The 27,545-nt window shown below is 44.2% G+C and overlaps 1 protein-coding gene across 19 annotated transcripts in view; it reads right to left on the bottom strand.

Annotated features, from left to right (window-relative positions):
• DENND1A (DENN domain containing 1A) overlaps positions 1-27,545 on the bottom strand; it is a 545,711-nt gene that overhangs the window by 199,688 nt on the left and 318,478 nt on the right. For 14 of the 19 annotated variants that reach the window (XM_045372599.2, XM_045372603.2, XM_045372601.2 and 11 more), the window contains 2 exons: positions 26,642-26,687; positions 1,208-1,309 (listed from right to left, as the gene is read on the bottom strand). In XM_045372599.2, coding sequence (XP_045228534.2) covers positions 1,208-1,309; positions 26,642-26,687 — 148 coding nt within the window. The remainder of the gene's footprint in view (positions 1-1,207; positions 1,310-26,641; positions 26,688-27,545) is intronic. The other 5 variants (XM_074016607.1, XM_074016609.1, XM_074016611.1 and 2 more) reach the window with 1 other exon arrangement.

Raw genomic sequence — 27,545 nt, 5'->3', positions numbered from 1 at the left:
TGCCTACAGGGCTGCTCCAAGTAGCAACAGGAGACGGGTATATAGGCAGATGTTAGTGTGGCAAATGTGGCAGCCAATTACTTTTTGCTCAATAGAACCCACATTCTGTGTAGACCTGAGGCAACAAAGTGTGACGCAGAGGGTGCACAGCTACACTGAGAGCACTGGCACCTGATACTCTACTATGCAGGGAAAAGGCTATTTGATGATGGTCTAGGAAAAAAATGTAGGTTTGAAGTACCCCAAATTGTTCACACTGAAAACCCCGCCAGCTGCCTTCTGTGGTGTTACTCGGAGGGAGCTGTCCTGATCTCTAGAGGTGGCAATGTGCTGGCGAGAGGTGGCGAGACCCTCAGAGGAGAGGTCTAGACACTAAGGTCGCTTCACAGTCTTTCTTATAAAAGTTCAAGAGCAAAATAGACTCAAAAAGTAAACCACCTTATAACTTTCTTTCTTTTTTTTTTTTTGAGATGGAGTCTTGCTCTGTCACCGAGACTGGAGGGCAGTGGAGCGATCTCAGCTCACTGCAACCTCCACCTCCCAGGTTCAAGCAATTCTCCTGCCTCAGCCTCGAGTAGTTGGGACTACAGGCACGTGCCACCACGCCCAGCTAATTTTTTGTATTTTTAGTAGAGACGGGGTTTCACCATGTTAGCCAGGATGGTCTCGCTCTCCTGAACTCATGATCCGCCACATGGGCCTCCCAAAGTGCTGGGATTACAGGCGTGGGCCCTAACTTTCTTTTTTTTTCGAGACGGAGTCAGTCTCACTCTGTCACCCAGGCTGGAGTGCAGTGGCACAATCTCAGCTCAATGCAAGCTCCACCTCCCGGGTTCAAGTGATTCTCCTGCCTCAGCCTCCTGAGTAGCTGCGATTATAGGCATGCGCCACCATGCCTGGCTAATTTTTGTATTTTTAGTAGAGACGGGGTTTCACCATGTTGACCAGGCTGGTCTTGAACTCCTGACCTCAAGTGATCCACCCGCCTCGGCCTCCCAAAGTGCTGGGATTACAGGTGTGAGCCCCCGCGCCTGGTCACCTTCTAACTTTCTACACTGAGACAAAGGTTTCAATGGAGAAACAAACTGCAGTTCTCAGGTCACAGGAAAACCTTGGCTATTTCCTCTCCTTCCCCATGTCCCAAAGTCACGTTCATTTCTTTGCAGGAGCTCACAGAAGTTAGATCCTCGCGAGCTCAGATACCTACCACATCGTTTGGGAGGCTCTGGAGGTCATCGAAGGGGGTTTCCAGGGTGTTGGTGTCCACATTCAGGATCACGACATCATCCAGGGCCATGTTTCTGACTTTCTGCAAGGAGAAAAAAATCCAGAAGAGAAGGTCATTGAGGTGCCATCAAGACACACTTCCCCTGCCTTCTCTGGGGAAGAGGCACAGAGAAGAAAAGTGACATTTGCCAAAGTCTTACTCTGCAGCAGGCCCAATGGTAGGAGGTTCACATTTGTTAGCTCACTGAACTCTCATAAAACCTCTGTGAGCTTGCATGATTATCCCCAAGTACCAGGAGTGAAAAGGGTTCACAGAGGCTCAGTAACATGCCCCAGGTCACACAGCCAGAAAGTAAGAGGGATCATTACATCCCATCATCGTTTTTCCCCTATACATTTAACAGACGCTGAGGTCAAAAGCTCTGGCCCCAGGAATGCTGATATATGGCTATGTTCTCGTGATATCCCCATTCAATCCAGCCCCCTAATTTAACAAAGGCTACTTGCCCATCTCTCTTTTGGATCCTGTCATTCTTGGGTATGGAATATTGTGTGTGGCCTACTGTTAACACTTCCCTTAAATGCCAAGTAGGAAGGTCACACTTTCAATTTGGTTCAATTTTCCACAGATATCCAGCTAGTAATGGCTCAGAAGCTCTGGCCATAAGCCATTATTCTATTGGCACAGTAATAGAAAAGATGAGGGAAACTCATGCCTACAAGGTTTTCATGATTGGTGACAGGAGAAGGGATGAACGGACAATATGGAGAAAAAAAGAATCCTCCCCGCAATCTGGCAGCAATTCCCCATAGCCTGTGTGAGTCCAAGACAGGGTGTAGCCTGAGTTTCAAATTTTTAATCACACTACTTATCCACTACTAAGAATCCATCTTTGTGTTTCTCCTGCCTACCCGCCACTCCTGGTCCCATTCAATCCTCCCTCCCCATTACATATCAAGCACATTCCTTTTGAGTCAGAGGCTTTAGAACTATTGTCTTTATTTTATTTTGCATAGAAAGATCCTATCATTTGCTGTCTAAACTGGGATACATTTGGATGTGAAAGACCTCATCTTACACCAGGGCAACAGGCCCTGTGGGTCACAGATGGGACCTGTGGTCACTGCATATAAAGGATCAATTCCATTACTGGTCAACCTCTGAGCATGCTGCACATGGCTGTGCAGGTAGGCACTCCTCAGATGCCAACCACCTAAGCTAGGGCTGAAATCTGCCAACCCACGTGCCTGCTGAGTGGCACCAGTCGGGGAAAGGGGGCAGATGCCTTTTCCTAATTCACCCCAGAACACGGTGTAGGCTGGCAATGGAGGCAGACATCCAATGGCTGCTCAAGCTCCAGTTTCCAATGCCCTGGAAATGGACAAGTAGCATATACTAGAAGCTTCCTAGCTCTTGCTCTGTGCTTCACTCACCTTATTTCATTTAATTCTTACCAACCCCTGTAAAGTGGATGTTATTGCCCTCAATGTTCGAAATTTGAGGAAGATGAAGTTCAGCGCGCTGAGGTAAGAGGCAGAAGAAACCACAGGCCCGGCTGCCTCCCCAGGCCATGCTCTCTGCACTGCACCATCCACCTCCTCATCGTCAGACACCCACAGGGAGACTGACCTCCACATAGCCCTTGTCACTCTGAGCCCCAGCACCTCTCTGCCTCCCCTGTTGGGGTGTGGGCTCCTTCAGGGGCTCATCTGTGGCTCACCACTGCAAAATAATCAGCCCCTGACAACATGACTGACACCTGGTAAGTGCACATTAATATGGTTGACATTCACTCTCTTAAATCCCAGCCTCTAGGGCAGCACATGGTACCTAAGTAAACATTTCAAGATTCTTCCCAGCAGGAGGGTGGAGCCACGCTGGTCACAAGCCTCGTAGGGTTGAAAAAACACTCCCAGGCAGCAGAATCCTGGAACCTTTTCACTTAACACCATCAGAGCCTCCAACTCCTGCTATCCACTAACTTCTCCAGGCCTCTGGGGCTCATCCACAAACCTATCCATCAATTTCTAAGTGCTTACTATGGGCTGAGAACCACAGAGGAGGGACACAATTGCTGATGCAGGAGTTTATTCTTTCCTCCAAACCCCAACACCCATTATTACCTGCTGCCTTATTTATAGGGTAAAAAGATATCAGCGAATGGAGAACTTTGATCATATTAGGTTGGTACAAAAGTAATTGCAGTTTTTACCAAAGTAACGGCAGAGCGTAATTACTTTTGCACCAACCTAATGATACGAAAAACAAGTTCGTATTTTACAGCGCTTTTGTTATTTGAAGCATAATCTCCATTTTACACAGAAGAACGCTGAGATTCACAGGGGATTGTCCAGGACTCCCTAGCTGCCTCACTCTGCAACCCAACAGGCCAAATGCCCAGCAGTGTGCTAGCAGGAAGGTACCAAAATAGCATCAACAGCCCTCCTTTTCACTGATGTCACACCTCAGGCTCACAGAGCACTGCCACACAGATGCTTTCATTCCATCCATGGGGCTGGAGGTGAGATATCATTATCCCCATTTCATAGATGAGTAACTGAGGCTCCAAGAAGTAGCTTGCCCAAGGTGATGTGTCTACTAATTGGCTTTGTCTGTAAAATTAAAATGCTAACTGTGGCCACCCTACTTCTCTCACTTCCCCCAGGGCTGCTGTGATGAGAGCAAACACACCCATAATGCTGGCCACACAGTAGGATGTAATAAATAGTGGCTATTATTACTACTTTTATAATACACACAATAGCCACAGTCAGTCTGGAAGGCTGTAGTGGCAATGGCCTGAGGGCAAAAATCCTTGGGGCCCCTTCTTGCTTGGTCTCTCACTTCAAAGGCTGCCCACAGTCACAGGAAACAGAATCAGAGAAGGACTCATAACATCCTGAAGGACGCGCCCGCCTCCAGGACAGAGCAGAGGGCTGTGCACCCCAGAATCAACTACTTTGCCTCCTCTGACCTTCCAAACAGCCCCAAACAGAAGGCAGCAGGAGATGATGGCCATTGGAGAGAAGCCTCCAGGGCTGAAAGGCCCCGTGAATGGGATGTTGATTCTGGACCAGAATCAGGCCTTGTTTCTGCGTTGCCACTGGGCCCCAGCAGCACAGACCAGCCCTTGTAGGCTCTCCACCGCTGGGCTGGAATAGGCTTTTGATTTCTTCCCACTCCTGGCTGGAGGACTTGCCGGTTAAGCTGTGTGGAGTGTTTACTTTTTCAACAATGGCAGTAGGCTGAAGAATAGGAAAAAACCTGGCCCCTTTTTCTAACTTAGCAGGCCAGGGTCCCCTTAGTAACCAAAATGCCCCAAGCACCAGGCTCCAGGCAGGAGCTGGGGCGGCAGAGTTTCCTCTTGAAGGACAATGCTGCCCTCCTGGTGGCAAGGCCTCTTCTAAAAGGGCTGGCGTGGACTCAAGGGCCTTCCTGAAGCTCACTGTTCCCAACGAAAGAATTGGAGCCCAGCTCGCCGGACAGTGCCCAGTCCCCCAAAGGATCAAGGCAACCAGGGGAATGAAGAAAGGCAAGAAACACTCAAACTGGGGGTGGGGACGGGAAGCGCGGATGAGGAAGGAAGCCAAACCATCGGCAGGTGCCAGAGCCTCTCATCTTAACCACGCCGTCAGTCAGGGACACTAGCATCTCCACATGGGAACCAAGTGGGGGTGCAGAGAGGTCAAACAAGCTGCCCAAAGTCAGAGCTAGGGAGCGGCAGTCGACTTTTGAACGCAGTCGGACCCCAAAGCTGACTTTCTTCTGAAGATAGCCCTAATCCGATCACTCAGACATCAGAATGAGTATCTATCTGTTCAGGACACAGTTATATTAACACGCTCAGAGTCTGCTTTGTCTTACATAAAATACTACTTTCCTTTTTATCATAAAAGATAGGATGGGTGCGGTGGCTCACGCCTGTAATCTCAGCACTTTGGGAGGCCGAGACGGGCAGATCATGAAGTCGGGAGATCGAGACTATCCTGGCTAACACAGTGAAACCCCATCTCTACTAAAAATACAAAAAAATTAGTTGGGCGTATTGGCGGGCACCTGTAGTCCCAGCTACTCAGGAGGCTGAGGCAGGAGAATGGCATGAAACGGGAGGCGGAGCTTGCAGTGAGCCAAGATCGCTCCACTGCACTCCATCCTGGGTGACCAAGTGAGGCTCCATCTCAAAAAAAAAAAAAAAAAAAAAAAAATTATAGATGCCTACTATTAAAAAAATGGGAAAGGCCGGGTATGGTGTCTCATGCTTGTAATCTCAGCACTTTGGGAGGCTGAGGCAGGTGGATCACCTGAGGTCTGGAGTTCAAGACCAGCCTGGCCAACATGGCAAAACCCTGTCTCTACTAAAAATACAAAAAATTACCCAGGTGTGGTGGTGGGTGCATGTAATCCCAGTTACTTGGGAGGCTGAGGCAGGAGAATAGCTTGGACCTGGGAGGCGGAGGTTGCAGTGAGCTGAGATGGTGCCACTGCACTCCAGCCTGGGTGACAAGAGTGAAACTCTCTGTCTAAAAAAAAAAAGGGGGGGAAAGACAGAAAAGTTTAAAGAAGAAAATTACAGTTACCCCAGTCCCTCCATTGGAGACAATGTTTTGGTCCATTTCCTTCCATATTCTCCCTTTCCTATGTGTTAAAGCAAAGTTGAAATAATTCTTTTTTTTTTTTTTTTTTTTTTTTTTTTTAAGATGGAGTCTCACTCTGTTGCCAGGCTGGAGTGTAGTGGCATGATCTTGGCTCACTGCAACCTCTGCCTCCTGGGTTCAAGCTATTCTCATGCCTCTGCCTCCCGAGTAGCTGGGATTACAGGCATGCGCCACCACACCCAGCTAATTTTTGTATTTTTACTAGAGACGGGGTTTCACCATGTTGGCCAAAATGGTCTCGATCTCCTGACCTCGTGATCCACCCATCTCGGCCTCCCAAAGTGCTGGGATGGCAGGTGTGAGCCACTGTGTTTGGCCAGTTGAAATAATTCTTAACACTTCTGATTTTCTCCCTGATTCTGATATAAGCAGTGATCCACTTCATTAAGAACTTTGTGTAGATCATTACTAATTGTGACAGTGTATCCTACTACATGGAAACAAACTCAACTAAGCCCCTTTTGTGGGATGTTATTTCCACTTTTGAAGAAATTACTGTATATAATATTGTCATGAAATCTGTAGGCATAAAGCTTTGTGCTTTAGGATGCATTCCTAGAAGTGGAATTTAGTTTCCACTTCTTAAAAAGTGTCCCTCTCAAATTCGACTTTGAGAGAGATATCTTTACTTCCAATTATTTTAAAGTCATTTTATCCACAGCTTGTGTTTCCTACTATAAGTGAAGAAAAATCAGCAAAGACACGAGCAGATGTCAAAATAGTCCTCCAAAAACCCTACCCAATTAAAACACTTACTAGTACCGCGGCACACCGAGACAGCTCTCCGGTAGCTTGTCCCACCAACACATTCCCTCTCTTTTTAGTTACAGCATATGCCAAAGCTCCTGCCAGCTGCAAACCCTTCCCCCCACCAGACTCTATAGGCTTTTTCTCAGAATGAAAAAAAAAAAAAAAAAAAAAAAACTGACATGCACACTGGCTTTCCAAATGGCATTTCTTACATAGAGAAACGCACACAAAAAAATGGCACTTTCCCATATATATTGTTAATGAAGAATGTCTTCTTCTTTCTGCTTTGTCACAGACAGTCTGAACTTGACCCCTGCCTTTCAGGCCAGGAAAGGAAAAACCCGTAGTATGGGGGGTGGTCAGGGGCAGCTGAGAGGACACCAGCTCTAGTATTTCACCTCTGGCTTGTCCCTGACCAGGGGGCTTACTGTAGGCAACTGACTTGACTGCATAAGTCCTCCAGGTTCTCACCTGTAGAATGGAGATCATACCACCACCTATCTCACGGAGTCGTGTGAGGCTTTGATAGGCTAATGTATGTAAAAGATTCAGCATAATTCCCAGAATGGCCCTAACAGGTGCTCATCAGTTCTCTTGCTTGCCTGTCCCCTCTCCTCCAATGGTTCCTAGACCTCAGCCATGCCTGGCTGGAGAGACTGAGGCAGCGGCGAGCCTCCCATGACCTGTGCTCCCCTACGGTTTATCTGCACAATTAGAATAACGTGTTGATGGTGAGTTACTTAGTTAGGTATCTGATTCCTTCCCTAGTCTACAGGCTTTTGGGGGTTGAGAATCAGATTTCTCTACTCTCAACTCCTACCCCAATATTTGCCCAAGAGCATGAATGAATGAATGAATGAATGAATGAATGAATGAGAGGCGAGGCAGCAGAGCCTAGAGGTGAAGAACATAGATCCAAAGCCAGTCTGGGTTCCAATTAATCTCTACCATCCACCAGCTGTGCCAACTTGGGCATGTCACTTAATCTTTCTGTGCCTCAGTTGCCTCCTTGATAAACAGGGGATAACAGTACCTACCTCACAGACTTGTGAGGATTCAATGGGTTAATATTTTAAAGTACTTGGAGTAGTGCCTGGCACATGGGAAGTGCAAGATAAGTGTTTGTTAAATAAAAACACTTTTTTTGTGTTTGTTAAATAAAAACAAATGATCTTTGAGGGTGATGAAAATATTCTATATCTTTATTGTGGTGGTTTCATGATCGTATAAAACTGTCAAAATGCGTTGAACCATATACTTTAAATGGATGGGTTGTGATAAATATACCCCAATGAAGGTATTCATTGAACCATATACTTTAAATGGATGAGTTGTGATAAATTATACCTTAATGAAGTTGATAAACACATTAGCACTCTCTCCAGAACACAGAATAAAACCACAGCCAACCATACAAGGTAAGAGTGTGTGAACAATGGTGAATGAATGCCATGCTACAAGGCGACTCTCCCCAGGGCCACCCCTCAGTGTACATTCTGATCTGTGGCTGTGTTTGGCTCCCTGTCCCTTTCCTTTTTCGTCTAGTCCAGGATTTTTAACTTTTTCAAGTCATGCCCTCTTAGGATAAACATAAAAAACCGATGTCCCTAGAGATTCTGATAGACTTCCCTATACAAAGGAGGGGGTCTGTTTAATAAACACTCTCTCTTTGGTTTCTTTCCTGTAGCCAAGATGGTGTTGAGCCTTACTTTCTAGAGTTGGTTGTATGAAAACAATGGGATTTCCTCCCTAAAATATAAAATAATATCAGCTACACTAATTAAAACCACACCAGCTGCCCACACAGATTGGGGTGGGGAGTGCCCTACCTGTCCAGGGAGGGAATTGGGCAGCTAGTGAGAAAAAGGTAGTACTTAGAAGCAAGCCACAAGATGAAGGGCAATGCTGTGCACTGGCAATGTCACCCAGGTGATCCGAAGAATGGCCAGGAGCATGCAGCACTCAGCCGGCTTGGGAGTGCAGGGTTGGACATTGAGGAGCAGGGGCTCAGTTCTGCCTCTGCTCCTCCAACAGCTGTGCAGCAAAACAGGACACCCTTTCTAGGATGGAGGTTGTGTGGTTCAGGGAGGTGACACACATAGAGTAAACAGGCCAGCACTGGGTGAATCTTTTCTGCTGTCCTTAGACCAGGACCATCGCCAGGGCAGAGCTGTGTCTTATTTGTCTCCAGTGCCCAGCACAGTGCCTGACACAAGGCAAGTGCTCATTAACTGGGGAATGAGAAATGACTGTGGCTAGATCCACTCTACTGGGAGGCCTGCCTGGCAGCAGATGTCAACGTAAGCCCGAATGGACAATGTCAGCTCAACAAAAGCAAATCAGAGTCTGCTCAAGGAAGTGCAATGGGAATAATAATAATGATGGCAATGATAACAATCATGTAAAATTAGCATGATTAATTAGTGTAGAATTAATTCACAGTGGACACAGAAAGCCAGATAGGAGTTAACACAGCGATTAAGACTGTGGGTCTGGAACAAGACAGCCAGATTCAAGTCTTGCTTCTGTACTGTGTAAACGTCAGCAAATTCTTCACTTCTGAGCCTCAGTTTTCTTATCAATAAAATGGGGATAATACTGCACAGCTGTGTTGCGAGGATTTAGTGAGATAAGAGGTATGAAAAATTTAACACAATGTCTGATTGCAATAAGTGATCAATAAATGTGGGGCTATTAAAGGCAAGTTTCTATCCTTGCAATTTGCAAGTTGTGTCAATAAAATGGATTAGAGTTCTAAGACTAAGGATTTAAACAGCTGATTTTCAGAAGAAAGGAAAATGTGAGTAAGTCTCTACTATTATACTCTTGTGCTATTAAACATTAAACTGCCACCAAGCGATTGTTCTTTTCTTGGCTACGTCTCATATAAAAGTGCATTCTCTGGAGCCAGACTACCTGAGTCTGATTCCTAACTCTGCCAATGAAAACTGCGCTACCTTGGGCAAATTACTTAGACTTCCTGTGCCTCAGTTTCCCTAGCTGTATAATGAGATGAAAACAGCACTGACATCCAGGACAGTGGTCATCCTCGGGCTGGGGGGAAACTGACTAGAACAGGGTACAAGAGGAGTTTCTAGGGGACTGGTAATATTTTGTTTCAATATCTGGGTGGTGGTTACATGTATATGTCCACCTTGTAAAAACTCAACTAGCTGTACATTTAGTGGGTTTCTGTGTTGGTTTGGTTATTTTTTTATTTTTTATCTTTTTTGAGAGATGAGGTCTTGCTGTGTTGCCCAGGCTGGACTTGGACTCCTGGGCTCAAGTGATCCTCCTGCCTCAGCCTCCTGAGCAGCTGGCACTACAGGTGCATGCCACTGTGCCCCACTTTGCCTGGCTTTAACTGTACATTTAGGATGGGTGCATCTTTTCCTCACACTTCAAGAAAATGTTTACCAAAAAAAACCCCAAAAAACCAAAAAAACAAACAAAAAAACCACAATGGACTTCACCAGATTGTTTTGGAATTAAATGAGTTAATATATGTGTAATACCTAGGATAGTGTCTGGTATATCAGAAGCACTATATATGAGTTATTATAATAAAAAATCAAGATAGCAATAATTCTATAATAAAAGTGACTCAATTGAGACTCTATTCTACTGTTAGAAAATGTGTTTGTGAAGGCAGACAGCTCCAGGACACACACTGCTTCTCAGTCTGCACTGACTCCCTCCAGGGAAGGGCAAAGCCACAACACTGTTGGGGTCCTTCTGAGATGCCTTTGCAGTCCTGAGGAGGAGAATGAGTCAGGTAGATTGGGCTTGGGATTTTATCTTCCTCAATTCCTAGTTACAGGACCCAGGATAAATGATTTAATCCTAGCTGAACCTCAATTTCTTTATCCATAAAATGGGTCTATAACCACTCGTTACACAGGGTTGTGAGAGGATTAAGTAAAAAGTTCCCTTCTGGGGTGACGCCCAAAGCCGGTAAGCATCATCTACTCTCTTATGGCCAAGACAGCGCCCAAGGCAGCACCTCTGAGACCAGTAATGGGACTCCAAGCAAAGGAGAAGGGTCTAGGCTGGCTTCCTGCAAAGACACTTTGCTCTGAGAGGGCACAGCATCCTCACATGTTTATTATGACGCCTACAACGTGCTTTGCATTTGTTTAAACTAAGTCTGGTATAAGTTGATCCTTCTCTGAGAGGGGCATACTTGATGTGATTCCTGACATTATACTGTATGTCCCCTGTAAGTATGACTTCTTGGGAGCTTTTCTGTTTTTTTTTTTTTTTTTAAAGGGAGAGAATATGGCTAAAATTAAACCAAAAATTACATCTTAGTAGCTCATTAATCAAAACTTTATTCTAAATGACTGTCTCTGGGTTCCAAGCAGCTGCCTTGATATGGTGTGGCTCTGTGTTCCCACCCAGATCTCATGCCCTGTTGTAATTCCCAGTGTTGGAGGAGGGGCCTGGGGGGAGATGACTGGATCATGGGGGCTGATTTCCCCCTTGCTGTTCTTGTGATCGTGAGTGAGTTCTCGCAAGATCTGGTTGTTTGACAGCGTGTAGCATTCCCGTCTCTCTCTCTTCCTCCTCCTGGCTATGTGGGATGTGGCAGCTTCCCCATCGCCTTCCACCATGATTGTAAGTTTCCTGAGGCCTCCCAGGCCATGCTTCCTGTACAGCCTGCAGAACTCTGAGCCAATTAAATCTCTTTATAAATTGCCCAGTCTCAGTTAGTTCTTTATAGCCGTGTGAGAATGGACTAATACATGCCTTTCTTCTCCAACTGCACTCCTATGGCTACATATCAGTCCAAGCCACGGCCAATGTTACAGAGGCCTGTGTGTATCAGGAACTGTATGACATGCTCTGCATCCATCATCTTACTGACACACGTAACAACAAAATTACAGTCACTAGCTGCTGTGTTCCTCCCACAGCCCGACTCTTTACATGTATCATTTAATGTAATCCCCATGAAGTCCCTGTGGAGAGAGAGGGATACTGAGGGTCAGAGAGGTAAAATAACTGGTCCGAAGTCACACGGCTAAGAAACACTTCTAGGCATTCAGAAGAACACCAATACCTTTGTTCTACTCAAGGCATGGCATTATTTGCTCTGACACATTGTTTCAATCAACAAACATACTGAGCAACTAATATAACAGACCTTTGTTAGGCATACCAGATGAATCAAGCCCTGAAGTATTTTGATGCCTGGCTCAGACACCACTAAAATTCCCAGGGAGGGGAGAGTTTCCCACAGAATCACACCTATTTGATGGATGACGAAAGAAGGCTAAAGATTAAATAATTTGCCCGTGTTCTGACAACTGGATGCATCAGAGAAAGGATTTGAATCTGGGTTCCATGAGCCAGTGTTCTTTCCACTACACAGCATGCACAAAATGTGCCCAAATGCATGCGCATATATATGAGTACATAACAAAGAACAGCATGGGAAGCTGGTGGCCTCCTAGGAGGAAAGGAAAGAGAAATAAGAGGGAAAGTGGATAGGACAGGAAAGGAAAGGCAAACATTCAGGTATTCTAAACTCTTTATTCCCTCCTGAAATCTCAGATACACACAGAGGGAAGAGTGACATTTTCCTTCCCTTCCACAGGCCCCAAAGGTCATCGAGCTGCCAAGCAGTTGATGAACGTAGTGGCTTTTCTTTGGAGCCAAGAGTCACTGATTTGCTCCTTCCTGCTCCACAAAATTAAAAATCTAAGCCTGACAGTTCAGAGGAGCCCTGAAAACACCGCTGGAATTTCCCAGTGTGCTTTAAACAGAAACAGAAGCTTGGCAGAGGAGGGAAGTGGTGTAAGCACCTCCCAGGTCAGGCCAAATCCACCCCTCACAAGGTAATAGGCACTGACTCTCATTAACAAGTCCAGGGATTCTCAAGCCAGGTCAGCAAAGGGGCTTTTTCTCCAATGGCCCCTTTCCTGGCCATCGATCCACTGGGTGTTCATTCACTCACTTATTTGGTGCGTCACGTATGGAGCTGTCATTCATGTCAACTACGCTAGGTCTTAGGGACACAGAGACGATTAAACCGTGATCTCTGAACTCAAGGGGCTCCCTGCCTCTCCTCGTGGATGGGCTGTGGGTGGATCTGAGAAAGGGCACAGTAGTATGCAGCAGAAGAGACTTCTCCCCAGTGGACCATCCCCCACTCACCCACCAGCCCCATTCTCTCCCCTCTGTGGTCCTGGGCCCAGGCTGGGGTCCTGGCCTTTTCACTTACAAGCTAGGCAGCTTCAGGCAAGGCACTCAGCCTTCTCTAGCACCAGTTTTCCTTGCTGTGAGCCGGGATCATGCTCTTTACCTTTAGGGTTGTTGAAAAGATTGGGGGAGACACTGGGAACACGTCTTTCATACAGAGTCCACCATCGAGCAGATGCTCGGTCAGTGCCAGCTGGTCCACCTCTGGGAGCTGGGTTCTGCCAGTTCTCCTAGCAGGTCCACTCCAGAAATCCACCCCAACACAGAACCTCCATCCAGCCTGGCCTTTGCTCCGCCATCCAGAATGGAGGGGTGAGCCCACTCACACTCTGATCTGCTGGTGTTTTGTCTCAAACTGGAGCAGGCTTCCCACTGCTGCAGACTCAGTTTCCTCATGTGTAAAAAGAGGACAAGAAAGTGTCAACACCTTTCCCCACAGCTGCAAAGCACAAATATGCGATGAGATGGCAGAGCATTCCATAAGATGAGAAGCATGGCCCAGACATAGCTCGCCACGTTACCGCCACCCACCAGATCCTGCTCTTCTAGAAAACCCTCCTGACTACTCCTATCCCCGCCTCAAGTTGTCATCTCTAAACCCCATGCCAAGCAGAGTGGACAACAGATTCTTTGACCTACAGTTAAAATTTGTTTAGTGAAGTTTCCTGTGTGCTATCACCTTCCCCTTAAAATAACTGCTTTAATCTTACGCTATTCACACACACTGTGGTAATGCTTACCACTGGTACCTGTGAAGCACTGCTGAGTTTTTAAATACTGTATTTTATATTTACCTGTATTTTAGAATATATTATTTTAAAACATCCTCAAAGCAACCTCTTGAAATGAGCTTTATTATTCACATTTTACAGAAGAACAACCTGAAGCTCCAAGAGGTATAGTAACTTGCCCCAGATCCTAGAGTATCAGAGTTAAGATTTGAGCTTGGGACTGCCTGACCCCAAAGCCTGGTGCCTTTCTCCTCACTGTGCAGCCTACTCCACCTTCCAGGCACAGAGCTGGTGCTGAGCAAATACTGAGGACAGTGGCCACCTCCACACGTCTCTTGTGACCTCCCTGCACAGACTTACCAAAGTGCTGAAACACAGTGGCAAGCAAGCCCTAAAAGTAGGGCCAGCATAATAGTTTTGTTTTGTACACACTAAACTGTTTCACGCAATGAAATAACTGTGTTTGAATCCTGCTCCTTCTAATTATTAGCTGTGTGACTTTGGACAAGTTACTTAACCTCTCTGTGCCTATATTTCATCATCTGTAAAATAGGGGCCCCACTACCAGAGCACAGATGCACTATGAAAATTAAATAATGAGCATAAAGTGTCTGGCAGTAGTTCAAAATAGCATCCATCCACATTGAAACAATAGAACTTGAATTTAAGAGTTTCACTGGGAGTGTAAGCGGATGTTGATTGCCTAGTCCCCAAATGGTTTGGGGTCACCCTGCCATAAAATAGGACCTCATTCCTCCCATACAACCACCACTTGCCATCATTCATTCATCACTAAGCACCGCGAAGCCCGACTCCCATCTCCACCTGCCTTTTATTTGAAATGTCAATTTTTAAAGAGTGGAGAGGTTGGAAACCCAATTTAACAAGCACGCTGAAACATTGTTTATTGCCCCCATAAACATGGCTTAGTGAGAATTACGGACTTAATCAGAGTGAACTTATCTTGCGGTGAAAAGGAACACTTTAAATTTCAGAAATGGCACCTTCACTGTGAAAATCTCTTAACTTTTCAAACAAACTACAGGGGGTCTTAAACATATGGGCAGTAAAGGGGCAGCCATTACTTTGATTTGTCCTACCCAAGAGCCAAGGAGCCCCTCTCAGTCCTTAACAACTTTAAGATCTAGGAAAAATATTTGGAAAATCATATTCAGGAGACATGTCTCTAAAAGCACCCAAAAGGTCTGCGGAGTGAGAAGTGAGACCTGTATGGCTGCTCTTGGGACTGCTGAAAAGGATGGGCCCTGCGGTCATTAGAACAGAGGCTATTTAATAAGCAGCAGCAGTGAGAAAGTGCACCCCTCCTCCTAAGATTAAACATTTAGCAATAGGTAATATTTTGCTGACCTGCTTTTCAGAAGAGAGGTGCTACACAATCTAAAAGGCTGCTAAATTGTTTGTGTGGGTCTTCTTTACTTATAAACCCCCCACCCTCCTGCCGAGGATGAGGTCCTGTGAACCCCAACTTCCCAGTCTGAGGCGTCATTAATGCTGCTCTGATCATTCCAGGGAAGGTTTTCATAAAGACGCCACCATCTTGCAGAGAACGTATCAGCCTGGCTGCCAGAGGCAGGAAAGGCAATAGATATAAAATTTTATTATTTCAATGCCCCAGTAGCAGCCAGGAGGACTTAATGAAATCGCTAAGATTTACAATCTGAAATAGTTATTGCACAGACAGATACGGTTAAGGGAGCTGAGCCCTCTGACCTTTCAACCCTTTGATCTTCACTCGGCAGGTGGCCTGGAGCCCCCTCCTGGGCATCTTCCCTCTCTTCCGACATCGCCAAACCTTGATGTGCAATAAGCCTGACCCTACACAGGTGACTCTCCCAGTGCTTATCACCAGCAGCTGCTGCTAATGGCACGACCAAAATCACTCTGAGGCAGGGAAGGGGAATACGCTGTGCAGTGTCCAAATGGTGCTGAAACAAGGCTCAATAACTCAGCCCCAAGTCCAGTTGTGCAGCAGTGCATAATGATGTCATTACCCAAAACTGTCCTTAGAAAATGGAACTCTGATCTCCCCTGATTTATACTTTGAGTTGGGGGAAAAAATCACCTTTTAAAACTCAATCACAAATCTCAAAAAATAAAATAAAATAAAATAAAATCAACCCCAAAGTCCCAAATGCATCTCTCAGAACTTCCCCAAAACCATGTGCAGCAAATTTATACCAGCGAAAATCTAAACAATTTTTGGAAACCTAAAATTGACTGTTTTCAGTTCCATGAAATTTCATTTAAAAAACCCCATATGCCAAAATGTCCAAATTCTCTTATTTTTAAAAATTGGGATGACATCCAAAAATCATAGCTATCTTTTTCTTTCTTTCTTTTTTTTTCCCCCTTCTTCTAAAGCTAGGGATGGGTAGTGTGCATATGTACTTATCAAGCTTCATAATTTAACCCATTCGGCCAGTACAAAATATTTGCAGTTCAATGCTGAAGAGGGAGGATATAAACGTATTACCACTGGATCTTTGGAAACAATTGACTCCTAGGCACCAAGGTTTAACAGACATTATATTTGGCTCAGGAAGTGTCCAGGAGTATAGGCATAGCTCCAGTCTGCACCTTTTAGCTTTTGTCAATATTTGGGTTTATGGAGGGAAGGATTTTAGGCAAGACACATAAACCACTCTCAGGGATGTTGATAACTTCCAACCACAAAACAAAACTTCAGTGCCACTGTTCATCATACTTCAGAAAAGCCCCCAGCCAATGCCTTTGTTTCTAAACAAACATAGAACGGTGGTCCCAAGCTCTACCTGCAAAGGCCTGAACATAGATCATAAATGTCTGAATCCAACAGCCAAAGAAAAAACCTACTTCTTTTGTAGCCTAAACGGCATATATCTTAAGTATCCAACTTTAAGTTCCTCTTGAAATCAGCTGAGAATCAAACAATATGTAAAGAGAGATCTATAGACTCCATTTTTAATCACACTTTTCTCTCTGGATGTTTAACTTTAGTAAACAGAGTAGTGTGTGGAGAAATTAGTTTAGCAGAAATTAGGCATGCTTACTACATCACAGTCTGACCACTTTGTACAAGTGATTGTTGAGCTATCTTCCTGAGATGCCTATTAGAAATATTTTATTAATAATAATAGCTAGCAGTGGATGATGGTCTAGTAACATTCATGGCACTTCGGTCATATTATTTCTAGTTGTCATCACTTTATGGCAGGTGTCCTCATTTTGCTGACGGGGATGTTAAGGCACACACCCACAGAAGCTCAGCAACTTGCCCAAATTACAGAGATAAATGGCGAAGTTGGGATTCAAACTCGGGTTCACTGACTGCTCAAAAAGCCCATGGGCCAGCGACGTTTTCCCCAACAAAAGAAAAACAAAAACAAACAGAACAACAACATGCATTAATTTGTGCAGAAAATGTCGGATTTCAGCTTGCTTACACGTTGCCCTGGCCCATTTAACGGCCTTCCAAATCAATTATTTTAGGTCATTAAGAGGAAGTTTAATTTGGTTGACAAACACCCCTACTGTGGTGACCTCACATATCAACAACAAATGCCTGATGGTCACAAACCCATACCATGAGTCGGTTGAGCATGGTGTTAAACAAAACCACATGCGCCCAGATTTCAAGTGGGATTTGTCTAGGCCAAGGGTACGGCTCTTCAATCATCACACTGCTGATCTCTGAGCTCCCACAACGGCCCCGCCCCTAATCGCTTGCAAGGAGTTTATGAAGTCAACAGTCCCACGTGGCTGGGCTCAGTTAAAAAATAAGTTTAAGCTAATGTCAGTTTAGAAAAAGTCACTCTTTAGAAAAATAAAAACAGAGGAGGAAAAAGGAGGGCAGAGTCAATCTTAGGTAGATGTCTTTTAGTTTCTTTGTAAGGGAAGTATATCAATTCTACACCTATAAAATATTGATAATCACTTCCATTTATTTGGCACCCAACGTGTGTCAGGCACCAATCTGAGTGTTTTCATGTACCTTCTTATTTACTCTTCATTGAAAACGCCTATGAAATGGGGCAACTACCTATTTTACCAGTGAGGAGTCTGGGGCTCAAAGAGGCACCTTCACATACCCATCTGCAAAACAGAGGCACCTCTCTCAAAGTGGTGGCAATGAGAAATTACATGGCTAAAGCGGCATGTACATTAGTAGACCCTCATTCAATGGTCAAGATCATTATGTATAGTTGTTTCCAACAGGAATCTCTTAAGAGGATAGCAAAAGAGCAGTTTTGTGCAACGTGGTCAAACTGTGTGATGTAGTAACCATACCCTTTTCCTCTGAGAAACAGATTTCTGATTTAAACAAAGGAGTCTGTTTAGGCCGGGTGTGGTGGCACACGCCTGTAGTCCCAGCTACTCGGGACGCTGAGGCAGGAGAATTGCTTGAACCCAGGAGGTGGGGGATGCAGTGAGCTGAGATGGCACCACTGCACCCCAGCCTGGGCAACAAAGCAAGACTCCATCACAAAAATAAAAATAAATAAATACATAAAAGGGCTTGTTTAAAGTGACCTAGTAGTGGTGAGACCAGAATATGAACTCAGGTCTGTATGAGTCCGGTGCCCAAGAACTCTCTGTTACACAGCCCCCTGCTCGCTGTCCGCTGCTCCTTACCTCAATCTGGCAGGAATTTCACTCATTCAAGCTTCTCTTGGCAACAATTTATAAACTTTAAGTTTTCTCTGAAGTCAGTTTTAACATTGCTAAATGCAAGCTATATATAATGACATAAATGATGATAGGAAAATACGAAAATGAAAGTATCAATGATGGTTTCGCCTCTTCTACTGGGATTCTCATCATTACTGAGTTTTTCTCATCTGTAACAGAGGACTATTCCATCTGACATGAGAATGTTTCATCATGACAAGTTAGACTGAAAATGTACTGACTACAAGAGATACTTAACTCAGCCAGAAGTACTTGTTCCCTTTGAATACATAAATTACTACTAGAGCTTTTAAAATTGTTTTATATTAACTAATTCCACCATTAGGATAAGTGGCATTTGAGATTCATACTCATTTTAAAAGCAAATGCTTACTGTGAAGAGGAGACAGCTTCTAAGGGAAATCCATCTGTTCAATCCAGGGCCTTCCTCGAGGCCTAAGGTGAGCAGAGCCTGCTGCGTTTGCAGTAGGAACCTTCTGAATGGTACGAGACTCGTAAGTGATGACTGTACATGAGAACACAGAGCATGCTAAGGAAATTCCAGGGCCAAGCCACTGTTCAATTACCTTTTTCCTTACAAAATACAACAATCTTCATCCAGGGTTTCACTGATTTAAACTTTGCCTCTTATTTTTATACTAGTAACTAGGAAGATGAATGTTTGGCATAGTATTTTTAAAAAGCCCTTCACATTTGATCTAACTGAATAAACTACATCAGTTAATTCTCACAAGTCTTTGATATGGATAATATCAATTTAATTTTACAGATAAGAGAGTGGAGACTTGACGAGGCCAAGTAACCAGGTTCCAGTCAAAGTATACTCAGAGCTTGTCTCTGGAGGAATATGGGGCCACCAGCTGCAAGCCCTCCTTTCCCCTCCTCAACACAATCCCCAGTGCCCAGCACTGAGAAGGAAAAGCCCAGGACAGGTGGGGACTCTGCCCAGGACTGGGGTGGCACAGGCATAATCCACATGACCTGATGGGAGGGTACACAGATCAGAGGCTCTGGGGGCTGATAAACCCCTTACAGCTGAAGGCCTGGGTACAAATTACAGTTGTCCCTCAATATCTGAGGGGGATTGGTTCCAGGGCCCTTGTGAATACCAACATCTGCAGATGCTCAAGTCTCTGATACCTAAGGCTATAATGTTTGCATATAACCAATGCACATACTTCTGTATGCTTTAAATTGTCTCTAGATTACTTATAATACCTAATACAATGTAAATGTTAAATAGTTGTGGTACTGTATATAACAACTATGATACAACAATTATACAAATATTATACAAAAATAGCCAATACTGTATTGGCTTTTTAATTTATATTCTTTCCTTTTTTTTTTTTTCCAAATATTTTTGATCTGTGGTTGGTTGAATCTGTGGACATGGAACCTGTGGATGCAGAGGGCCAACTGTATTTTACCTCTCAGAGCCTCAGCTTCCCCATCTGCAAGTGTGGATATCTCCTACTTTGCAGAGAATGTCTGAGGAATGCTCAAACATTAAAACAGGTCAAGTCCTCAGCACAGTGGTTGGCAAGTACTCAAAAGATGTTAAAGTCTCCTCCAACCCTTTCTCTTTCTTGCCATGAGCCTATGAATGAAACTATCAGGTGAAATTTTTCATGCAAATATCACTTTTTATTTCATTTTATTTTGAGACAGGGTCTTTGTCACCCAGGCTGGAGCGCAGTGGCACAATTATGGCTCACTGCAGCCTTGAACTCCTGGGCTTGGCTTGAGTGATCCTCCTGCCTTAGCCTTCTGAGTAGCTGGAACTACAGCTGCGTGTCACCACACCTGGCTTTTTTTTTTTTTTTTTTTTTTTTAATTTTATGTAGAGATGAGGTCTCACTGTGTTGCCCAGGCTGTTTTTCAATAAAGCAAGAATATGATCACTTGGCACTAACAAATGTCACATGGAACATCTCTATTCTTGTGAGGACACATATACAAGTCACCATTTATACCTGGATGTAACTGTGGCTCAGAATTTTGCATCAATTGCAGCATTAACAAATGTGAACTACATCTTACTTCTGTCTACATGTGGAGTCCTACAAAGAAGCAAAATAGTACAATGGTAAACAAGAAACACTCTCCTTTACTCTGTTTAAAAATAAATATCAAAAAAAGAGAAAGGAACAAAGCATGAAAGACTTTCTATGCCAGGGGAAAAATGAAAAGAAAAAACTAGTTAAAATAGTGCCAACTCAATTGACAGAAATTCCAGTTCTTTGAAATGCAAAGGAAAAAAACCCCATTACTTTCCCCTTGCCTGTAAATAAATGAATCCTATTATTTTGTGTAAAAGCTCCATAGTTAAATTGGGAACTTCGTTGTAGACACAGACAAATGTGGCCTCTGGATCCCAGAGACCAAGATGAGCTTTGATTTGGCACCTGGATGCTGTCCTCCAACGGGCGGCTCAGTGCTGTTTTAAGCACTTGTATATTTACAAAACCAGGCTTCCAGGGACCCATGGCTAAGCCTTCCTAGATAAAAGATGGTGAAAGGAGCAGAATGCTAGGAGTTCCCCATGCACCCATCACTCGCCTCTTGAAATTGCATTGGAGGGGAGAAGCAGCTGGGGGCCTGCCAATTGGTCCCTGGGTCTCACTCCCCCTGCTCCTACTGCCTTGAACTACCACATAGTATATAAAATACATTCATACCCTTAAACTGAGGTGTAGAAAGAATAGCTAATTCATAAAATGTACTTGAAAACAGAGAAGAAACGACACAATCTAGTAAAAGTGGTGCTAATACTTTGAAGAAAGTCATCACTACAAACACATCTGTCACAGCTTGGTAGCAAAGAAACCATGTAGAAGCTCAGGTTTGGGACACTGACCCATCTGAATTTTATGTACATGTTTTTGATGTGCAATTTCCTTAAGAATTACCTTGATCTTTGCAAATATCAATTTACTTTATTAACATGGTTAAGTGGTTTCCAAGCATTTTATATGGAAGGACTGTGCTTCTAATGGCCCAGAAGGAGAAGGCCTGACCATGTCCCTCCTCTATTTACACCCTTCAATGGCTCTCCATTGCCCTATAAAGTTCAAACTCTTTACTGCAGCCTCCAAGGCCCTGGATGGGCTGGGCCTGGCCTGCCTACCTCAGCTCATGCTCCTATCAGAGGCTGAACTAACTCATACCTCCTGGAAAGTCCCCTTTGCCTACACCTAAGTCTTTGCAGATGCTGCTCTCTGTTCCCTGGTTTACCTAATTCTTACATTTATCTGCTAGGTTTCAGTGTGCGCATTCTCTTCCTCTGAGAAGCATTATTCTCAAGGCTAGGGTCAGCCTCTCTCCTCCCAGAACCTACAGCATCCCAAATTCACTACAATTACTTTATAATGTTCTGCATCTGGTCCAGACACAACCCTGTGAAGGTGGAGATTACATCACATTCACCATTTCTATACAGAGCTCCTAGTATAAACATGGTGCCCAGTACACAGAAAGCTCTCAGAACTCTGTTGTAGAAAGGAATGTATATTGTGTCCCCACCACATGCCAGACACTGGTATATGCTGTCCATATACAGGACTCAGCTCTTAGGAAGAAAGTAAGATATAGAAAGATGAAGTATCATGGCTGGAGTTAGCACAGCAGGGAAGTGGTCAGGCAGGGGTTTGAAAGTGCATTTGTCAAATTCTACAGAAGTGTCATTCCCAAGCCTGGTACCGTGCCTCTGCATTGCAGACCAGGAGGAAACAAGGCAGGAACAAACCAATTGTGTTGAAACTGTCTTTCCCTAGGATATGAGGATGATGATCCTGGGAACCCAAGAACTCCCAAAACACAGTTTCAAAGCCATCAGTTTAACAATGGAAATGGCTTGAAGGCCTCCAAAGAAGTAAACCCAGCAAGGACTGCTGACCTTTGTTGAGCTCTTTATGTGCAGGTACTGTGCTGGGCATCTGATAGGCATTATCTCACTGGCTCCTCCCTTTTCTCCCATAAGGGAGACACAGCCGTTATCCTCAGTGTACAGGTGAGAAAACAGAGACTCAGAGGTGAAGCACCTTGCCCACGATCAAGTAAGCAGGAAGTAGGGGTGGCACATTCTAACTGCTCTGCTTTACTGCCCCTGTGTACGGGTGGAGCCTCATTTACAAGCCACCTGAGCCTCTGTCTGGAACTGTCATTGCTGTCACCTTTCCCTTCTCCTTCCTGACCACCCCACCACCAAGGATAGAAAACACCTTCTGGATGCCTCCCTCATGTCACTCTGAGGTCTGTACACAAAGCACTGTTTGTGTGGCTTGGGGAGGAAGGTCTTCATTTATCAAACAGGAGAAGCACCATCGACCACACATGACCTGGCACCTGCTACCAGAGATGGCACAGAAGAGGGGCTGCATAAATGTCTCTTGAGCTAAATTGAGATCGCTTGAATGAAAGGACAGTCACTGTGGAATCTGGCCGTGTTTTGGGATTTCCTAGCTGCCAGCTAACACGATCATTCTCTCCAAGAAGAAACTAGGTCTATGCCAATACCCTTGGCTATTCTGCTAACATGCCACTACCCTCAGATTGCTTAAATGAGAGAGAGACTATAAACAGGCAGAAGGAGACAGAAGAATGGCGATCAGGTATACACTTGTCACTTTGGGAGGAAGGAGAACTCTGTAAGGTGACTAGGTTACCATTTAATGGCATCCTTAAGAGCATGAACCAGAATTAGGTATTTCCTCAAAATAACCTTTTTAAAAATAAGAATGCAAGTTTGTAATTTATATTTCTTTTTGTGCAACAAATTTGAGTGTCATAAAAATGGTTAAAAAGTCTTCCTATGGTAGCTTTTTCTAAACTTTTATGAACATCTGCCACATTCATTTGAAGTTTAAAAAATTCTGGCACATATGCAAAGGCATAATAAGGTGCCTATAGCTTTCAAGAAAAAATAACAAGACAGTCAAAAATAAGCCTTTTGCTGAATTGCCAGTAAGAAAACTAGTGTAGCAAGAGGAGATGGGCCTTCCTGAGCACCTTCCGTAAAGAGCTTTCCTTTGGCCCCAGATCTGAATTGGAGGTTCCTGCAGGAAACCGCAGGGGAAGCATCCCTTTCACCTGAAGGGTACAATGGAACTAGATAAACCCAATCAGAAAGTACAACTATGGCACTCAGAAGCTGAGCTGAAACTCCAGGGAGGAGGTCAGGAGACTGAATTCTAAGATTCGGTAGTTCACGGCTGCCCCACACACCCAGGAGACACTTCTTTGTTCAGAAAGTGTCTTGGCTGGTTTCAAGAGTGGGGCAACTCCCATTTTTGTTTTTATTTTTGTGCTGACTACACAGGAGTTCAGCACAGCAAACTCCTTCCCAGCCTCTGTCAATCAGCAGGGCTAAGGTCTATCTTAGCCAGTACCCCCTGAGCCTTCTCCCTTAACGCCCTTCAAAGGCTGCGCAGAAGAGACCTGTACCCATTCATGTAAGTGCAAAACTCTGTCTCAAGTTTCAACTGCAAAATGTATGCATATTTTACCATGTTTTACTACAAAAGGCCTTATTTTAAATTACTTACAATTATATAAAAAGTAAAAAATTCACTTCCCACACCTGTAAGTAAAATTATGGCATTGGGTTGCCTGAAAACAGCGATGCCTATTAGAGGGCTTCTAAATGTGCTCCAAATTACAGCTTTCCAAGCATTCACTCAACGCTTCTTTTCACAAAGCATTTGCTCAGAGAATATCACCTGTGTGGCATCCTGTTAGGTGCTGAGGACACCACAGTGAATGATGCACAGTCCTTGTTCCCAAAGAAGTCATCCTCCAGGGGATGATGGAGAGAGACAAGGAAGCAAACAGCTATTATTCAGAGCAAGAGGCACCGTAAGTCAAAGAAGAAAACAGAGCAGGAGGACTTCTTGGAAGAGGCGGAGAAGGGCAGGGCTAATGCATGCAGAGGGGAGGGAATGTGGGTATGTTTAGGGATCAGCAAGAGCACGAGCTAACATGGGTCAGTGACCAGGCAGAAGGCTTGACAGCAGCAGAGAGACTGTGCAGAACCCAGGGACTGTGTAGGGGAGGCTGGAAGGCTCCTCCCCAAGCATTATGTAGCCCATGGTTATCAAGTGACCGGGTGAAGGGCAACCCATGCAGTGTTGTGACTATGCACTGAACTTTATATTCATCTCCATACCTCCAGGACCTAGCAAAATGCTTGGAACATAAGAGGTCCTCATGTTGTTTATCAAATGAATAAGGCTTTTGCAAGAATCCAAGAAAGCAAAGCAAAGTGTCAATGAAGGCAGTGAGGAAAGAACAGGGTGAGAGACATTTTAGAGCTTTGTGAGTATTTAGAGAGGATGAGGAAGAAGAGCATTCAGCCATGATCAGTGCATCCCACTTAGGTGTCACTGAAGGCAGTAGTGCCATTCACAGGAACCTGGAACAGTGGAAGGGGAGTGGAGTGGCTTACAGAGAGAGAGAGAGAGAGAGAGAGAGAGAGAGAGAGAGAGAGAGAGAGAGTGTGTGTGTGTGTGTGTGTGTGTGTGTGTGTGTGTGTATAGATAATAAATTGTTTGGGGAAGACTGGGGAAGACATCTGTAGTACATCCAGGTGAAATCCAATTGGCACTTTAAACTTTGGACCTGAAGTTCAGAGAGAGGCAGACCAGCATTAAAATCCCAGCTGAGTCATTGACATTGACCTGGTAGCTGAAGCAAAAGGCCTTAAACAAGGTGACTAGAGGGCACATAGAAAAGAAGAGAAAGACACAACTAGAAACTTGGAGAATGCTGAGGCGCTGGGACATAAAAAGGAGTCTGAAAAAGCCTGTGCTGGAGCAGTCTGGAAGGCAGGAGGAGAGGCAGGCGGGAGGGAACTGTGGACTCTGATAGACCAAATAGTCGTTATATTAGTGTTTCAAACTCTACAGCAATTGGCACTAACGGTCCATTGGAAAGTATTCACTTTGAATTTCAGTTTTTCATACGGGAGCTTTGAATAGACCCCCAAACTTGACAAACAAAGGTAAAACACAGAAGAAATCTCTTCAATCTGATCTAAATACATCATCCCAGATAGTCCATAAACTGTGTACTGTATGTGCTTAGGGCTGGGTGATGACAAGGAGGAACTGTTAACAGAATGTAGGAGCCACATGGCCGGCCTGTCAAATTAGAAATTTGAGCAGATTTCTGTGGTCTATTTTGATCAAGATTCTCAATGTCAAACAAACAGGTTTTTCGATAACCAACTTCTTTCATTTTCGTAAGCACAATAGCACAGTGTGCAACAGTTAGTGAAGCAGGTGGTCCTCGTCGACGTGAAATGAAGGGAACAGAAGAAGAGAAGTAGCACTTCCTTCAAGACATGCAAAGCACCACCGCAGACGGACATGGCTGTAGATTTTCCCTCTGAGAGCTTATCTCCTGTGCAACACAGGCAAGCCCCCTCCCCACGCCTCATTTTGCTCTAGTACAAATTAAAACTCTCTCCTAAGGAGGAAAGGGCTTAGGGTACATGTCTACAAACTAATGACACTTACAAAAGCACAGAAAAGTCCTTTAAAAGAATTGCTATCTAATTGGTACAGCCATACAGAAAGCAATCTGGCATCCGATGCATAGCTTTGACCAAGCATTTCTACTTTAGGGGTTCTATGCTAAGGAAATGAGGCAAAATGCAGATAAAGCCTTATGCATAAAGATGTTCGCTGAAATGCTATTTATAATAGTGAAAAATTATAAACAACCTCAGTGTCCAACAGTAGGAAAACGGTTACGTTGTGATATATCCAAATAGTGGGAATGATAGGTGGCAAATTAAAAATTATTACTGAGAGTAGATAAAAACATGTAGAAATTCCCAAGCCATGTTAATTAAAGACATAAAATTACAAAGCATATCAATTATGCATATTTATACAAAACATATATTTAGACAATAAAGACTAAGAAGGAGATTAGTAAAATGCTAACAATGGTTCAATCTGGAATAATGGTATCGTGGATAATTGTAATTTCCTTCTTCATGATTCTATGTACATTTTATATCACATTTACTACAATGAAGAATGCAAGATTGCTATAGCGATTAGAACAAACATTTTGAAAAGCAAATCATTTCCCTTCCCTCATTCAAACCCTTAAAGAACCCTTTCCTCCTGCCTCCTTGACTCTCTCTCCCTCAACCCGTGAAAATCCACAGTCTCTAGGCAAAGTGGGAAAACCCTGAAAACAGAGTCCAATGCAGAGCGTACAAGCTGAACGCTCAGCTCTGTGCACCTGGGAGGTGCTGCTTCGGCACGCTCCCACATGCAGAGCTGTGACTGCCGAGACTGGGTCTCTCCACCGCCACACAACGAAACAAAGCCCCAGGTAGAGCCATCTGGGGAGGAAAGAAGCCAACTTACCTCCATTAAACTTAAATGGATTCCTATGAGGTAGGGCATGGGAGCACTGTGAAGAGAAACAGAGACACACAGCTGCTTTAATGTCTGTTGCTTCTGACAGAAAATTACAGATGGTTCACTATTTGGAGAAAAACTGTTTTAATAAACGTATGCACAGTTACATTTCCTTTCACAACAAAAATCCTAATATGACATTTTGTTCCCAAGCCTTGAAACTTCAGAAGAATTTCAAAACGTGGGCAGCATTGGAAACAGCATGGGTATCAGGAAGAGCATCAACCTTGGTATTAGTCCCTAAAGAGCAGCTCTGCAACTGCACAGCCTCAGTTGCCTTATCTTTAAAATGGAATCCTGGATTGCAGCCAGCATGTTGTTATTAGAATCAAAGAAAATATACATTAAATGATCAGCAGAGTTCTAATACAAATGGGAACGATTATTGCCATGATTACAACAGAAAAAGCAGTTAAGGTTGGATGAAGGGCATAATGTGTTTCAAAGAAGAATATTTTGTATTTTCTGCTTCCTCTGTCATCAAGAGATGTGATCTAACTGTCCATTCTGATTGGACAAAGTACTTGGAGAGCTGCCAACAAGCATCTCCTCCCCAGTTGCACACATGCCATCCCATGACACTATAATTCAGAAAGCCTCTGCCAACTGCTTCATTCACAGAGCCACGGGTTCCCTAAGTCAGTGACCGAGCAAAGGCATGAGAACTCCACTCTAGTGGGTTTAAAACCTGGGCATTTTGGATACACCGGTCCTGCCTTTGGTTTCAGGGGTTGGTGTGTACGTGTGTGTGTGTGTATACATTATCATTTATGTTACCTACCAATAACAAATGTGCTAGACATTATATGAGGAAGTTTAAATTCATCTATTCTAATCCACACAACAACTT

Source organism: Macaca fascicularis, chromosome 15, assembly GCF_037993035.2.
Source record: "Macaca fascicularis isolate 582-1 chromosome 15, T2T-MFA8v1.1".
Taxonomy (NCBI): Eukaryota; Metazoa; Chordata; class Mammalia; order Primates; family Cercopithecidae; genus Macaca; species Macaca fascicularis.
This window is presented reverse-complemented; position numbering and strand designations above follow the sequence as displayed.